The sequence below is a fragment of the Ursus maritimus genome, unplaced genomic scaffold, assembly GCF_017311325.1.
Source record: "Ursus maritimus isolate PB19 unplaced genomic scaffold, ASM1731132v1 scaffold_2, whole genome shotgun sequence".
Classification (NCBI taxonomy): Eukaryota; Metazoa; Chordata; class Mammalia; order Carnivora; family Ursidae; genus Ursus; species Ursus maritimus.
Genome location: NW_024424452.1, coordinates 66,754,936 through 66,771,022, shown reverse-complemented (window position 1 = coordinate 66,771,022; position 16,087 = coordinate 66,754,936). Strand labels below are relative to the sequence as shown.

The window sequence follows — 16,087 nt, the reverse complement described above, 5'->3', positions numbered from 1 at the left end:
GCTCCTACGGCTCTCTGGCTGCACTGCCTACACGTGGGGTCAGGAAGGACCCGAACCACCTTCTCTCGTTCCGGAAAGGCAGCCAGTGACCTCTACGGGATCCGGGATGCGCGTGTGCACTGCTGGCGCTCCTCCGGCTTCCACGCCCGCACGAACCATCGGGGCTCAGGCGAACACGAAGATGCCGACTCTGTGCCCCGCGGCGGGGTGCAGACGATGTGAATCACGAGTCGTCCGTGCTGCGGGTGCCGGACACGTCCTCCGGGAAGCACGGCGCGCCCACCGCGGGCCTGTCCGAGAGCCGTGCTGCGGAAGCCACGAAGCCAGGGGACAGGGCCAGGGAGCCGGGCACCCGTGCACAGGCCACCGAGCCGGCAGCCCCGTCTGTTCTGCCTGCCGTCCGAGTCCTGCGGGGCCCAACGCCGCCCCCCTCCAGCCGCCCAGAGTCGGGGAGCTGGGAAGCTCCTCGGGTGCTAGTTAATTCTCTCGACCTTATTTCCTAATCTTGTGATTTCTTCCCTCCCTTTTCTGTCTGCAGGCCCTACGATTCGGATCTAGTCTCCCGCTTGGGAGTCCAGACTGGGAAGGCAAACAAGCGCCCGTGTGTAAGCTGGCAGAACGAAATTTCCAGAGCAGCAAAACGAACGACTTATTAATCGTTTTAAGAGCCAGGAAACAAATTCACAACAGCAATTAAAACAGGAAAAGAGGAATCTCGCGGCTGAGAGGCAGCCGTCGCTCAGGCGTTAGTTTCTCTCAAGCGCACGTTCCAGGCGGTGACAAAAGCGCAATCCGAGGAGGCGACTATCTGTGTGGACTCCACCCACGGCCACGTCGTGACCGGGCCACGGTCTGAAAGCGCGCCGACCTCGGAGAGCTCATCCAGACAAGACACCACACCGCGCTCTCCCCAACAGGAAGGATCGGGAACGCACGGAGGAGACAAGGGGCTGCGAACAGCCGGACGGCGAGGACGCCGGCGCACGTGCTCTGCCCGAGGGGTCTGAGGAGAAAGCCACTCACCTCCGACAGCGCCGAGGAGAAGTGATTGCAGTTCTTATGCATCAGGTGGTAGGCGTTGCCCTTGTACTCCTTCCCCAGCTCTTCCACGATCTTCTCGATGTCATCCTCCAGGAAGTCCGTGCTCCCTAAAACTACAGCTTCTCTTGAAGAACAAAAAGAAAGAGGAGAGAAACAAACATGACTGTGTGAGTTTTAAGTATTTTTCTAAAGAACTTGTTCAAAGACTTGCTTATTCCCAGGAATATTCTGACCGGCGTAACAAAGCCGAGTTCATGTGATACAACTAAAAGGTAAACGAGATACTTCTAAACTTTCTCCTGAGTTTCTACTTTTCTGCAAGGAACTCCTAGGTATGTTACCTCTGAATCCTACAAATGCAAACCTGCTCATTTTCTTTATGAAACAGTGTGTCGTATATTGAAAATGTAGCCATGTGTTATTTTTACAAGCACTGTGTAAGCAGTCGGGTAATCAGAGAACCAGATCCATGCGGCCAATACTTTGCCCAATTATACTGGCATCAAAGAGCCGGCCACGATCTCACTCAGCAATAGTCTTCTGCGTCACCTGCTTCTGTGCCACTGTGAGCCGGACTACCAAACAGCTTTTTTTTTTTTTTTTTTTTTTACAGCGTTATAAAACCAACCAACTAAAAAACCCCCCCAATTAAAAAAATAAATACCCTCCACCTGACCCCGAACTACTACCCTGGAAATGCAACAGACATTATCCAATAGAAAGTAGAACTTTAGTCAGATACAAGTTAGGCATCTAAGAAAACTGAAAATACTTAGAAAATCCTTTCATCTAGTAGTCCTGTTAAAAGGGAAACCTAAGGAATAGATTCAGGATGGTATTATAGCAAATCAGCGATACGCCAAGAAAACCATGAACTTGGTAGTGATAAAAGCGTGTAGCCTTGGGATGTCTGAGTGGCTCAGTCGGTTAAGCATCTGACTTTGGCTCAGGTCATGATCCCAGGGTCCTGGGATCGAACCCCGCATGGGGCTCCCTGCTCAGCGGGGAGCCTGCATCTCCCTCTGCCTCCTCCTGCCACTCTGCCTATTTGTGCTCTGTCAAATAAATAAATAAAATCTAAAAAAAAAAAAAAAAAAAGTGTAGTCCTATCCTGAATTTCAAGGGTACAACCTCATTTCACTACTTTTTACTTGGCAAGTTAACGATCAGAGGCCCAAAAGTTTCTTTAAGGCTCTTTGAGCCTAAGGTTCTAAATATCTCTTCAAATACAAAACTTAATTAAGAAATGGAAATCTGATTATTACGCATTTAAATTCTCAGTGCTTTTGACTACTCAGAAGGCTCCAGAGTATTCTAGTTTATCAAAACATGTAATATAAGCACCTGTTAATAACAATTTCTCAGTTAACCAACTATTCAGTTATTTCAAATGTATAACGTGTCCCTTTCATTGGGAAAAATGAAAAGATTAAAAAAAAAAAATCCTACTGAATGGGGCACCTGGGCAGCTCAGTCAGTTAAGCATTCTGACTCTTGATTTCGGCTCAGGTCATGATCTCAGGGTCGTGAGATCGAGCCCCGCGTCAGGCTCCATGCTGACTGAGGAGCCTGCTTGGGATTCTTTCTCCCTCTGCCCCTCCCCCTGCTCACACGCTCTCTCTCCCTATCGACCATTTTTTTTCTCTTCACGCCATTTTATTTTTAAAATTTTTAACTTTTTAAAATTTGTGTTGACACCCAATGTCACATTAGTTTCAGGTGTACAGCTGAAACATACAGGTGAGACTGTTTACAGAGTCAACAGCCCTGTATGCTCTGCTCACAAGGGTAGCTACCACCTGAAAAATGAAGGTATTTGTAACAGTGTTGGGTAGGCCGCAAGAAGACCGTCTTCCATCTCCCCCCTGCATGGGAGGTCGAGGGGAAGCAATCACTACATATGAACCTTCTAAACCAGAACCCAAGTTATACCAAAGTAAGAACATTTTCAAAGTACATGAGATAACTTACATGGGTCTTGAGTAAAAGCAACAGACTAGGTTATTTAAGGCACATCTGGCCGAATTCCCATGTTTATACAACTTCAGATAGATTCAATTTTAAATAAAGTGTCAGCAACTAAAACAACATTAAAGAAACATTTTAACTTCTTAGATTTTCATCTACAGAATGAATTCTGTATGCCTGAAAACACGCTTTAGCACCTAAGACAGTGTAATAAAAATTGTCCTCCCTACTTACTTAAATTTAAATGTTTCTCCTAGTTCAGAAGCATTTCCTGGGGAAATTTCAAATATTCCAGAAAAGGGGTAAGGATGGCCACCATAAGCAAATTCTGAAAAGAGAAAACTCATGATTTTTAGTATTTATCACACAAAACTTAATCAGAATGCTGAATTAGCTTTAAAAAATGATGAGGATAATAATGATACCATCTAAATATTTTCCAGGTTACCAATAACTTTCACAAACATCTCATTCAGCTGTTACTTGTACACAACAGTTGATACAAAAGGCCTGAAACTCGTAACGAAAGACACTCAAAGGTGATCCTGTATTTCGCGTATGCTGGTGAGAGCAGAGTGACTAACACTCACGGGTGAACGTGGGCTCTCTGCCTCACGATTGTGCCAAACTAAGTGGGTGGTCCATTCCGTGTTTTGTCACTTTCTAAATTAAAGCGATCAAATGTTAAACTTACACTTTACTGGAAAAACTGTCTAATAACAATGATTTTGCACGGCTCCTGGGCTGAAGGCTCTTGGTTTATCTTTGAGTAAGGGTGAAACTTGAGCGAGCCTGAAAACTGAATTTTCCTTTCCCCTCATTCAAGAAAAAACAAGCTCCCAGATTAACACGTACACGTACTCACACACTCTCTGCACGGCGCATCTCTGAGCCAGGAGGGGCGGCTTGTGCTACGGGCTCACGAGATAGCAACTCCCACCCAGAGCAGAAGCAGAGAGTGCTTTCAGGTAAGGAAGGGACTAAAGTTCTCGGGAGGAGATACTTAGATAGTGAAGTGGCATATCGGGGTGGACTTATTTTCAAAATTACAAATGTTTACATTAATCTCATCACTTAAAATTTATTAAATATAATAGTGAAAGGTCAAAGAACAAGGCAGATACCAAGTTTACATTTGATCCACATCTTCCAGAGAAAAAAAGCAAGGGCGTGGATAAGAAATAAAGCATCCGACACTCAATTCTGAAATAGTAAAAATTATCTTAATGACAGGATTTTATAAAACACTGTAGATAATCAGGTTAGACATGGAAGGATTATGGTTAGATGTTTTATTTCCTCAATTCCAGTAAGGAAGGTTGTCGAGCCATTTTTTTCATTTATTCAAGAAGTGTCATTCACTTTCAGCAAGATTACCTTGGCTAAGCTTCCATGACATGTTTGGACCATGTTTCTAATTATTCCTAGATCACCTTAGGGAGGGGAGCAATGATTCGACAGGTGAAAGAATGCTGGACTAGTAGATAAGAACACTTGGGTTCAAGCCGTCGTCTCATTAATTAGCAGTAGGACTTTCAGCAGAGCTGAGCCTGGGTTTCTTCATTTGCAAAATGGGGAAACTGCCACATGCCCCCATGTCCTTCTCTACGTCACAGCAGCATGACCACGTGGCTCAGAGCTGGATGGCACTTACAAGACTGTAACGCACCACAGCAAGTCAGTTAAACAGGAACACGCACAACTTTGGCAAAAGCCAATTCAAACAAGGGAGCCAACCCAGAGACGACGAAGCCACCTGCAGCAACTGCCCTGACCGCTGGCCCTTCCGGCAGGAGCCTCTTTGCTCTGGGGGACTATGCGGTAGATGCAGCCTTTCCAGCGAGATGGAGCTTACGCGGCGGATCCCTACAGCGAAATTTCCTGCGCTACGCTGCTGCCAGAAGCAGCTCACGTGGACCGCCAGGAGGGGCAGTGTAAACGCCACACTGACACATCAGGGGAAATGCGCCTTTGCCTCGCGTTCCGACTTCTCCTCCTGTTTGCGAAAGCTGTCTGTAGCCGCAGCGGGTCACTCTGGGTAGCCTGCAATCACGTTCTTACAGGTCTTGCACAAAGACTGCTTGGCTGAGGCAAATAAAAGACGTTTCTGCTACAGGGTGAGCGTATGCTGCAAAATAATACGTTCTTCCAACCCTGCTAGAACCGGCAACGTGGTCGGTGTTTGCAGACCATTACTGCCTGCAGCTCGATCTGGAGGCAATGACCCTGCACCAACGGTGGGAATCAGAACCAAGGAAAAAGCTGCTGAAATCCAGGCTGCTTGGTTTGAGTGGCTCCTGTCATATTTATCATAATAAAGGGCCAGGAAGAATAAAAGGGCTGAGTTAATGACGAAGGCCATCATTCCTGAGCAAAAAGCTAGATGTAATCAGGGCGGGAATTGCTCAGTGGTATGTTTAAACTTTGTAATGACACACTTGCAAGACTATAAAAACAAATTTAATACTGAAATTCCCTCAGGAAATTGGTATCTCCAGTTTGACACTCTCGCATCAACTCATCTCCAACCATAATGACTGGTTTTCAAAGCACAAGGTTTCTTAGGAACTCCAGAATCTGTTAGCCCAAAACGGTCATGGTAAAACAATCCCAAAAGGCACATATTTTTTAAGACCCTGTATTTGGAATAAAAGATAACTATGTGAATGTATGGTCACATACTTTAGTACTTTCTCCCCAAATACATTCAACTTTGGGTGTTTTCCCAAAATACAGGGTAAACAAATATGGGGAGATTTTCTTCTATATTCTGCAGTAAGGTATGGAAGCAGCTGGAAAGAGAGGAGGAGCTATAGCCAGGAACTACAAGTCCTTCAGAAGAAAACAGCCTATGCAGACCGTGAGCACACGTACCTCTGCCGTAGACCTCGATTCCCGAATGAAAAACGCCGATTCCGATGGGTGAGGTGTATTCGTTCATCCAGTACTAGGGAAAAAGAAGAGAGTCAGAGTATCTGTCCATTTACAACTTAACTTCAAATGACAGGCAACTACTACCCCCACATCCTTCATGGAATATTTAGGCCTTTCTAACTCCATTTCTTAGTAGTTTTCCTTCTGACCCCAAAACTCCATGGTAACCGCTCATTTGGTCCGATCTCTGCACCCATGCTTGTAGGACATCCCACGTGGAATGCCGTCCTGGGTCAAAACAACTGTCTCAAGTTGTAAGGGCTTAGAGCATAAGCCATAAAATCTAAACTTGGTCAGGCTGAGGGAAAAATGGATATAAAAGCTCTCTTGTGACTTAAAAAGAAATCATATATAATGTATGCTTTCATATCTATTTTTCTTCTATCTTAAGCCTTCCCTTTCATTCTCTGGTGAGCTCCCCAAGGACTGGGATATTGTATTCTTTTTCAAAAAATGTTTGAAAAAGACATATATATGGCATGTATGTCCTGATTCAGCTCAAAGTTTGGGAACGGTAATACAGGAACAAATAACGTGAGGCACAAAGTCTACCACAATCTTCTTACTGTTGACATGCAGTAGACATTCCCAGAAAAGGTAGTATCTGTATTGAGTTTTTAGGAATAAGTGAGACTTCCCCAGATAGAAAATGGGGGGGGGGGTGTGGTGGACTGGAGAGGAATGGGGAGAAATGTCTAGAAGGGTGAAGAGGGTGCACCAGCATCATGATGTGAAAACCTGGGGGTGACTGTGGAGGGGTACAAGGAGGACTAGAGAGGGTTTACGTAGAAGAAGGTAGTAAATGAGTCAACAGCTCATTAAACAAACACTTAGGCAACACTTAACAGTGTTACAAACCCATTAAGTTTCTTCTAGGTTAGAAGATAGATAATTTGTCTTTAATTTTTCTGGGTTTATTCAAGTCTTAGCCTTGGTTCCAGACCCCTAGTCAGTTTCTTCCAGACATCCGGAAGTCACATTCACATATATTGCTGGAGGAAGCATAAATGGATAAAGTCAATTTATTTTGTCCTAAAATGTACCTGGAAGAAAAATTAAGCAATAAACAAATACCTGAAAAAGAACAAGGAACTTTCTCATCTAGGTATCAATACACTGATTAACAGGATGGTACTGCTTTAGAACAGATCCTTGCATGTGTAAGAATCTGGTGTATGATAAAGGTGGTGTTTACGATTAATGATAAAGGGTAAACTATTAAAAATGTGTCAATAAAACTCATGCATAAAAATATATTTCATGTATCTAAAAATTCTGGTGTGTCTAAAAATAATCATAGAGAAGGAAATAAAATAGACTGAAAAAAAATTCTTAGATGGGAAAAGATGACTTAAGTAAAGCAAAACCTAGAATTTCTACAGGAAAACCACAGATACTCAACAAACACTTCCAATTTTTTATTGTGTAAAACCACATGAACAACATCAAAAGATAAACAAGACACAGGGAAGAAAAGATCAGAATGAGAATACATCTTGCTCTCTCGACCACATTCTATTTGGTTCCTGATTTTGGACAGCCTGAATTTGGATGGCAAATTAGGAAGGTTTTTATCTGAATCGATTTGATTTTGGATGCAGTAGTGAGGGTACATACAGAAAGGGATTTCTCAAGACTTTATCAAATCTACTTAATTCCACAGTTCAGGCAGCAAAAATTCAGGCAGCAAGGGATACTGTATACAAAAAGCTCCATTAAAAAAAATAACCCCCATAGACAAGTGAGCAATCATAGAAGAAATTAATGGCTGACAAACATGAACATTCTCACTAGTAAACAGAAAAATACTAATGAAAAATAGTAAGCTACCATTCTTTTTTAATCCATCAGATGGGCAAATATAAAAAATATTGCTCAATATTGCTGGTGTTGGTAAGGGTGTGAGGAAGCTCCCGCCAAAGTGTGAATCAATAACAGTTAATTAACCATTACACCTCTTGGGAATCTATTCTACAGAAATACTTGAACATATGCAAAGACATATTCCAGGATATTAACTGCAGTTGTCTATGATACTGAGAACCTAGAAACAACACAAATATCAGTAACAGAATGGTTAAATAAATTACGGTAAATCTGTATTCTGAACTATCATACAGCTACTAAAAAGAGTAAGATAACTTGATGCATATGGCCATAAGAAAACACCTAAGACATATAAGGTAAAACACCGAGTATGATGCATTACCTGTCACATGACTGCATATTTGCACAAAATAAAGAAATACGACCCTTGTGTATATTTTGTGCTAACTATGGAAAATACAACAAAACTGCCATCGACTACAGCAAAAGAAAGTTTGAAGGATATAGATCAAACTGTTAACAGCTTGGGAAAGGGGCGCAGAGACAGCAGGGGGGGGAGTGGAGCAGTAGAAAGGGATTCTTTCACTTTTATCTGAAAAACTTGAAAAAAATTTATATTTATTGAGGTATTATTGACATACGTTCTATTAGTTTCAGGCGTAGAACACAGTGATTTGATATTTGCATACATTGTGAAATGGTCACTATAATTAGTCTAGTTCATATCTATCACCTTACAATGTTAATACCATGCTACTGACTATATTCCCCACACAGTACAATACATCCCAAGGACTCACTTATGTTATAACTTGGAAGTATGTACTTCTTAATTCTCTACGCCCACTTTGCCTTCCTACTCCCAACCACCCTCCCCTCTGGCAACCATCACTCTATTCTCTGTATCTATGAGTCTGGGTTTTGTTTTGTTTTTTAAGATTTCACACTAAGTGAGATCATGCAGTATTTGTCTTTCTGTCTGCCTTACTTCACATCATAATACACTCGAGGTCCATCCATGTTATTGCAAATATAAGATTTCATTCTTTTTCATGGCTGAGTAGTATTTATATATGTACTACTCATATGGCTGAGTTACCTATAAATCAATCAATTTTCTGTAGCCATTCATCCACAGATGGACAGTTAGGTTGTTTCCATTATCTTGGTTATTATAAATAAATCTGCAGTGAACACAGGAATGTATACATCTTTTTGGATCAGTATTTTCATTTTCCTTGGATAGGTAACCAGTAGTGGAATTTCTGGCTTAGGTTGCTCTCTTTTTTAATTTATTGAGGAATCTATACCTGTTTTTCATGGTGGCAGCACTAATTTACATTCCTACCAAAAGTGCAAGAGGGCTCCCTTTTCTCCACATCCTGTTGTTTCTTGTCTTTTTGATAACAGCCGTTCAACAGGTGTAAGGTGATATCTCACTGTAGTTTTGATTTGCTTTTCCCTGATGATTAGTGACACTGAGCATCTTTTCATGTTTGTCTTCTCCGGAAAAACATCTATTGAAATCATAGGCCCGTTTTTTAATCATATTGTTTTTTCGCTACTGAATTGTGTTAGTTCTTTACACTTTTTCTCCCATTCAGTAGGTTGCCTTTTCATGATGTTGCTGGTTTCCTTTACTGTGCAGAAGCTTTTTAGTTTGATGCAGTTCCGTTTGTTTATTTTTGCTTTTGTTGCCCTTGCCTTTGGAATCAAATCCAAAGAAAACACTGCTAAGACCAGTATCAAGGAGCTTATCACCTCCTATGTTTTCTTTGAGGAGTTTTGTAATTTTAGGTCTTACATTCAAGCCTTTCATCCATTTTGAGTTGACTTTGTATATGGTATAAAACTGTGGTCCAGTTTCATTCTTTTGCATGCGGCTTGTCCAGTTTTCCCAACACCATTTGTTAAAGTGACTGTCCTTTCCCTATCTCTATTCTTGCCTCCTTTGCTGTAAATCAATTGACCAAAAATACATGGGTTTATTTCTGTGTGCTCTATTCCGTTCTAATGATGCATGTGTCTGTTTTTATGCCAATACCATACTGTTTGATTACTATAGCTTTGTAGTATAGTTTGAAATCAGAGAATGTGATACCTCTGGCTTTGTTCTTCTTTCTCAAGATTGGTTTGTCTACTCAGGGTCTTCTGTGGGTCCATACAGATTTCAGAATTATTTCTAGTTCTGTGGACAATGTCATTGGAATTTTAATATGGATTGTACTGGATCTTCAGATTGCTTTGGGCAGTATGGACATCTTAACATTATTAATTCTTTCAGTCCTTGAGGACAAAATCTTGCTATTTCTCTCTTCAATTTTTTTCATGAATGTATTATAGTTTTCAGTATATAGGTCTTTCACCTCTTTGGTTAAATTTATTCTTGGGTATTTTATTCTTTTTGATGCAATTGTAAATAGGATGTTTTCTTGATTTTTCTTTCTGATACTTTATATTAGTGTATAGAAACACAACTGATTTTTACATATTAATTTTGTATCCTGCAACTGGACTGAATTCTAACAGTTATCTGGTGGATCATGTCATCCACAAATAGCAACAGTTTTGCTTCTTCCTCTCCAATTTGTATGCCTTTTATTTCCTTTTCTTGTCTAATCACTATGGCCAGGAATTGTAATATGATGTTGAATAAAAGTGGTGACAGTGGGCATCCTGGTTTTGCTCCTGATCTTAGAGAAAAAGGAGAACAATTTTTACATGGTCTCAAAGTACTGAACCCCACATTTCTCTAAATTACAAGGAAAAAAGAAACCTTTGAAAATATGAAAAAAATATGGCAAATATCACCTTACATGGGTGATTAAACAGAGTATCATTGACAGTTGGACAAACTGATGTTATACACCTCCCGATGTGATAAAATAGAAAGGCCACAACATTTCCTTTGTTAGTTTTCTTGTCAGATATGTTTAAAAGAGTATAACCGTAAGAAAAAAAATCAGTCTGGACTGTGGGGCTTTCTATAAGAAAAGCAACTTGGTCTTTTGAGAAATAGTGACGTAAGAGTCAAAAAAGGGTGGTTATTCCTTAAAGAAGATAAAAAAATTATGACAACTAAATGAAATGAAGTAAGCTTGACTCTATCTTAGGTTAGATCCCCCTCCCCTTAAGACATTATTAGGGGAAATATTAATCAATGGAAAATTTATTGGGTGTGATAACAATACTATGGTTAGGTAGACAATGCCTTATTAGGAAATACATGTTGAAGTATTTAGAGATGAAATGCTATTATGTTTGTGACTTATTTTCTGTATGGGTGTGAATGTGAGTATGTACGCGTTAGGAGAGGGTATGAGAAAGCAAATATAGTTAAAAACTGGTGAATCTAGGTGAAGAGTATACAGATTACACTCTTCTTTCAAGTTTTTTTTTTTTTTTTAAGTTATAAACATTTTCAAAATAAAAAGTTAGGGGGAACTGAAGAGAATGATCTAGTCCCGGACTCCTTACAACAGAAGAGATGCTTTTCCATGTTTCTAGCTAACCTCCTCCTTTCTCTCCCTTTTCAGAGGAAGAGTAGAACATACCACAAGGTGATCATACTAGTGCGCATAAAAATTTTGCTAGTCTTTCTCCAGTCAGTGGAAAAAGACTTGGCAGCCAACTTCTCTTCGACTTAAATTGCCTTTCCCATTTGAAAAATTCCATTGTTTATACTGTTTGCAACCAATAATTTGGTCTGTATACTGCTGATTTCCTTTTGTTCTGGATGCAGACAGCTCTACTTTAAAGGTGACCTTTTCTCTTTTTACAGTGTGAGCGTCTCTTCCAAAATATAGAATATTTTCCAAAAAGACATATATCCAAAATGGTTTGTCTGCAATAATCAAAGGGTTGTAAACTCTTAGTAAACTGAGCATAATATCTCCATTTAATGTCTAATATCACTCAGCTTTAACAATTTATCTTTTAGTTGCACACTAAATAGTTTTCCAAAAGTGCTTTTATAGTAAATTTCTATAATGGGAATCTAAATGTTTTATTAAGAGACAGAAAGGTTTTCACAAAACTAAAAATCATATATAACCAGTGACTTTTGGCCAGGGTGATGATGGGAATGCACTTGTCAGAGTAGGGAGCTTGAACTCAGAAATCTTTTATTTTCTGCCCTTCCACAAATGAAAAGAATCTCTCCCATGCTTAGAACTCCTTTAAGTTGCCTGGGTATGTACTCTAGTACTTTAGAGTCTGAAACTTCCCTGTATTTAAAACTTCAGATTCTAAAAAAGAAAAGGGTATGTTGTGACACATTTTTTGAGTTGGAAAACCTGTAAAATTAGAGAAACTTAAAAATGAGAGAGAGAGATGTACTATCCAAAAATTTGGTTGGGCCTTTGGAATTCACTATGAGACCTGATCTATATAAGCTTTCTCATGAAGTGCTGACACACTACAGTGAAAAATGAATACTGGATAGCTTTGCAAGTGCTAGCGTCGACCTCCACCCTTGGCTGCGAAGTTGGACAATCAGGTCAAGTGTTTCTGTTCGAGGTTTTAGGAAGCCTACAAGATGCTAGGAAAAGGCTGTCTTAACCCAAAGATATTCCTTTGCGGAGTATTAAACAGCAGACGCCTACCCCTCCGGCCATCATTCCCCCCCCCCAGGCTGTGTCTTAACAGTCTGTGGCGGTAGGAATTAATGATGATGCTACTCATTGACTGCTAGCAGTGACAACGAGGGGCTCAATAGTTGTTTGAGTTTCATGTTTCTTTGTATTTTCCGTCCCTAGAAAGCCCCCAGATTCAGAGGTAATTTCTTTGATTTTAGATTAAGGTAACTATTTACTAGCTGGAAATCTATTAACAGACAGCTTTATGGACCTTACAGAAATAAAAAGGATTATAAGGAATGCTACGAACAACCATATACCAATAAGTTAGATAACAGATGGAATGAACAAATTCCTGAAAAGATACAAACTACTAGAACTGACTCAAGAAGAAATAAAAAAAATCTGAATTGATCTATAATAAATGAGAATGAAAGAAAAGAGAATAGATTGGTACTTTAAACCAACCACAAATAAAAGACTACAACCAGATGATTTTGGTGAATTCCACCAGACATTAATTTTAAAAATATTATTTATTCTAGAGGGAGAGAGAGAGAGAGCACATGCGCAAGTGGGAGAAGAGGGAGGGGGTGAGGGGAGAGAAGCAGATTCCCCAACAAGTGCAGAGCCTGATGTGGGGCTGGATCCCACAATCTGGAGATCATGATCCGAGCTGAAATTAAGAGTTGGATGCTTAACTGCGTGAGCCACCCAGGTGCCCCTCAACCAAATATTTAAACAATGACCAGTACCAATTCTTCACAAACTATTCCAAAAGACAGAAGGGAACATTTCCCAATTCATTCTATCAGGCCAGAATTAACTTGTCACCAAAACCAGACAGACATCACGAGAAAACTATAGACCAACATCTCTTACGAATATAGACTCAAAAATCCTCAACAAAATACTAGCAAATTGAATCCAGCAACGTATAAAAAGGATTGACTATACACCATAAGCAAGGGAGATCTTTTCCAGGAATGGAAGGTGGGTTTAATATTCAAAAAATCAATTAATGTAATATACCATGCCAACAGAATAAAGGACAAGATCCACATGATGATTTCATTAGATGCAGATAAGCACTTGATAAAAATCCAACACTCTTTTATGATAAAAACACTCAACAAACTAGGAATATAAGGAAACTTCCGCAGTCTGATAAAGGGCATCTATGAAAACATCATTCTTAATGATGAGAGACATAATGCCTTCTTTCCCTTTCAGATCAGGAACAAAACAATGATGTCTGCTCTTGCCACTTCCAAGATACTGTACTGGAATTTCCAGCCAGGGCAATTAGAGAAGAAAAAGAAATAAAAGACACCCAGACTGGAAAAAAAGAAGTAAAATTACCTCTATTTACAGATGATGTACTCCGGCATATCGAAAATGATAAAAAGTCCACTAAAGAACTATTAAAACTAATAAACAAGTTCAGCAAGATCGCAGGGCACAAGACGAACACACAAACATCAACTGCATCTCTGTCTACTAGCAATGAACAATACAGAGATGAAATTAAGAAAATTCCATTTACAGCTACATCGAAAAAATATCTAGGAGTAAATTTAACAAAAGAATATAACTGTATCTGAAAACGATAAAACATTCTTAGCAGTATTACTTCTAATAGCCAAAAAAGGGGAACAATCGAAATGTCCATCAACTGAGGAACGAATAGGCGGTGGTGTATCTACACAACGTCCTGCTATTTCTCGATAGAAAGGAACGGAGTACTGACGCATGCAGTGACACGAACGGACCTTGAAAGCATTATGCTAGGTCAGAAAAGACCACCTACTGTATGCTTTCGTTTACATGAAATGCCTAGAATAGGTAAATTAAAAAAAACCAGTATATTAGTGGTAACCTACGACTGGGAGCTTTGCAGGGAAATGAAAGTGACTGCTAATGGAATGGGCTTTCTTTTTAGGGTGAAGACAAATTTCTAATATGGTCTGTGATGACGGTTGTAGAACTCAGTGAATACACTATAGTCCAGTGAATTGTACACAAACAGTGAACTGGATGGTATGTGAATGGTATGTGAATTAAAAACCTATTTAAAATGCTAGGAATACAAATAAAAGATATACGTACTAACTTATAGCAAACGGCAGAAGAGCCTATGATTTTCTAGCTGGCAAACTTAAACACAAACTGCTCTATAAATAACATGTGTCCCCCAAGGATAAATTTTCCTTTAAATACAATACATACTTAGCTCCTTTGAAAAAAAAAAAAAAAGGAAATTTGGCATTCTAGGAAAGTCTTCCCTCTGTTAGCAAAATGAAAACCAAGAAATTCGTGAAGAAAAAAGTTTCCATTTCCCTGTTCTTAGTCTAACAAATGGTCTAATATAAACTTTACTACGAGTGAAAGAAAATATAGATTATGAATGTGGGACTTTTGACCAAAAAAAAAAAGACCAAAAAACCCCAAAAACACCAGTTAAAAATACACTAGCGACCTTAAAACATTTTCTGGTAACACCAAAGATGGTCCAATTAGTTCTTGCAGTCTTACCTCCAAAACCGTTTAAATAGGTTACTTGTCAAATTCCAGACTGCATTCCTAATTCCAGACAGCTGCCTTCAAAAACATGTAGAAACGGGGCTATAAACAAATAACATATCAAGAACAGAAAACCCAACTCTAAACAGACGTATTCTGGTCAGCCACCAGAATGAACATATGAACAGCAGCATGTTGCTGCCAAGATTTTTAGAATTTACGTTATGAAGTAGATTCGATGTTTTTTTCTTTGGTGTAATTTTTTTCTGAATGAATTCAGAAGACAAGATGGTAAAGCCTTCCAGGGAGAACCGGTCATAGAGAGAGACGCCCTCCAAAGGCGTCTGCTCCGGTTCGGGCTTCCTCGCTCTATTCTAGAGCCCACGCCCGCAAGGCTCGATCTGGAAAAACTGGCCAGGCTGCCGGGGGAAGCCAGGCGTTTAACCAAGGTCAGCGTGCCTTGGCGAGTCCCCGGCCTCGAAGGCCTGCCCAGGCTTTGCACACAATATGGATGGTGCCTATTTTAAGTGGGGATTCAGCAGGATAACTGTAAACAAACAAAACCCCTTGTGGCAAGGGAGCCTTTTACGGAACCATCTCAGTTGTCAAACTTCCCTCACAGGGATTTAACGGCTACCCTCTCAGAGTTCAAGATTTTTGAAATGAATGGTAGTGTTTCTCAGTGCTTCTCCAACGTGGTTTCCATCCTTGGTCTTTACTTTAAGAAACTATTTACTACCATCAACACATTTCACATGGCGTCTCTGGGGTGAAGTTCTCCCTACAAAGCCCAACAGAGCTTCTCGAAACCCATGTGGAAATTCCCGCTTTTGCAGAACACCAGAAAACACTGACATCGTCTAAAAGAAAAAAAAATATAAATATGCAACATGAAATCCCAGCCAAGAACACGCACGCATGGAAAACAAACAAACTGTGAGAACAGGCTACGGAATTAGCCGCGACTGGATGTTAGCGAGACTTCTGTGAATTGTTGCTGGATACGTCCTCACGGATTCTGTTGTCTAAATAGTAGCAGATGCCGGAGTCTACAGTGACATTCTTGGGGAAAATGGATAACGCAGAACGGTGTTAGCCCAAGCCCGTCGCTGGGCCTGGAGAAGACGCTTCCCCTCCCAGGGCGCGGGCGCAGGTGTAAGGGGACGACAAGCACTCGGGCCTGGTGTGAGAATCCCGGGGTTCTCCGGCACGACACC

General features: G+C 40.4%; 1 protein-coding gene across 2 annotated transcripts in view; it reads right to left on the bottom strand.

Annotated features, from left to right (window-relative positions):
- Positions 1-16,087, bottom strand: part of DESI2 (desumoylating isopeptidase 2) — a 44,626-nt gene that overhangs the window by 9,947 nt on the left and 18,592 nt on the right. For both annotated transcript variants that reach the window (XM_040636081.1, XM_040636082.1), the window contains exons 2-4: positions 5,884-5,956; positions 3,244-3,337; positions 1,024-1,165 (exon numbers count right to left, since the gene is read on the bottom strand). In XM_040636081.1, the coding sequence (XP_040492015.1) occupies positions 1,024-1,165; positions 3,244-3,337; positions 5,884-5,956 (309 nt within the window). The remainder of the gene's footprint in view (positions 1-1,023; positions 1,166-3,243; positions 3,338-5,883; positions 5,957-16,087) is intronic.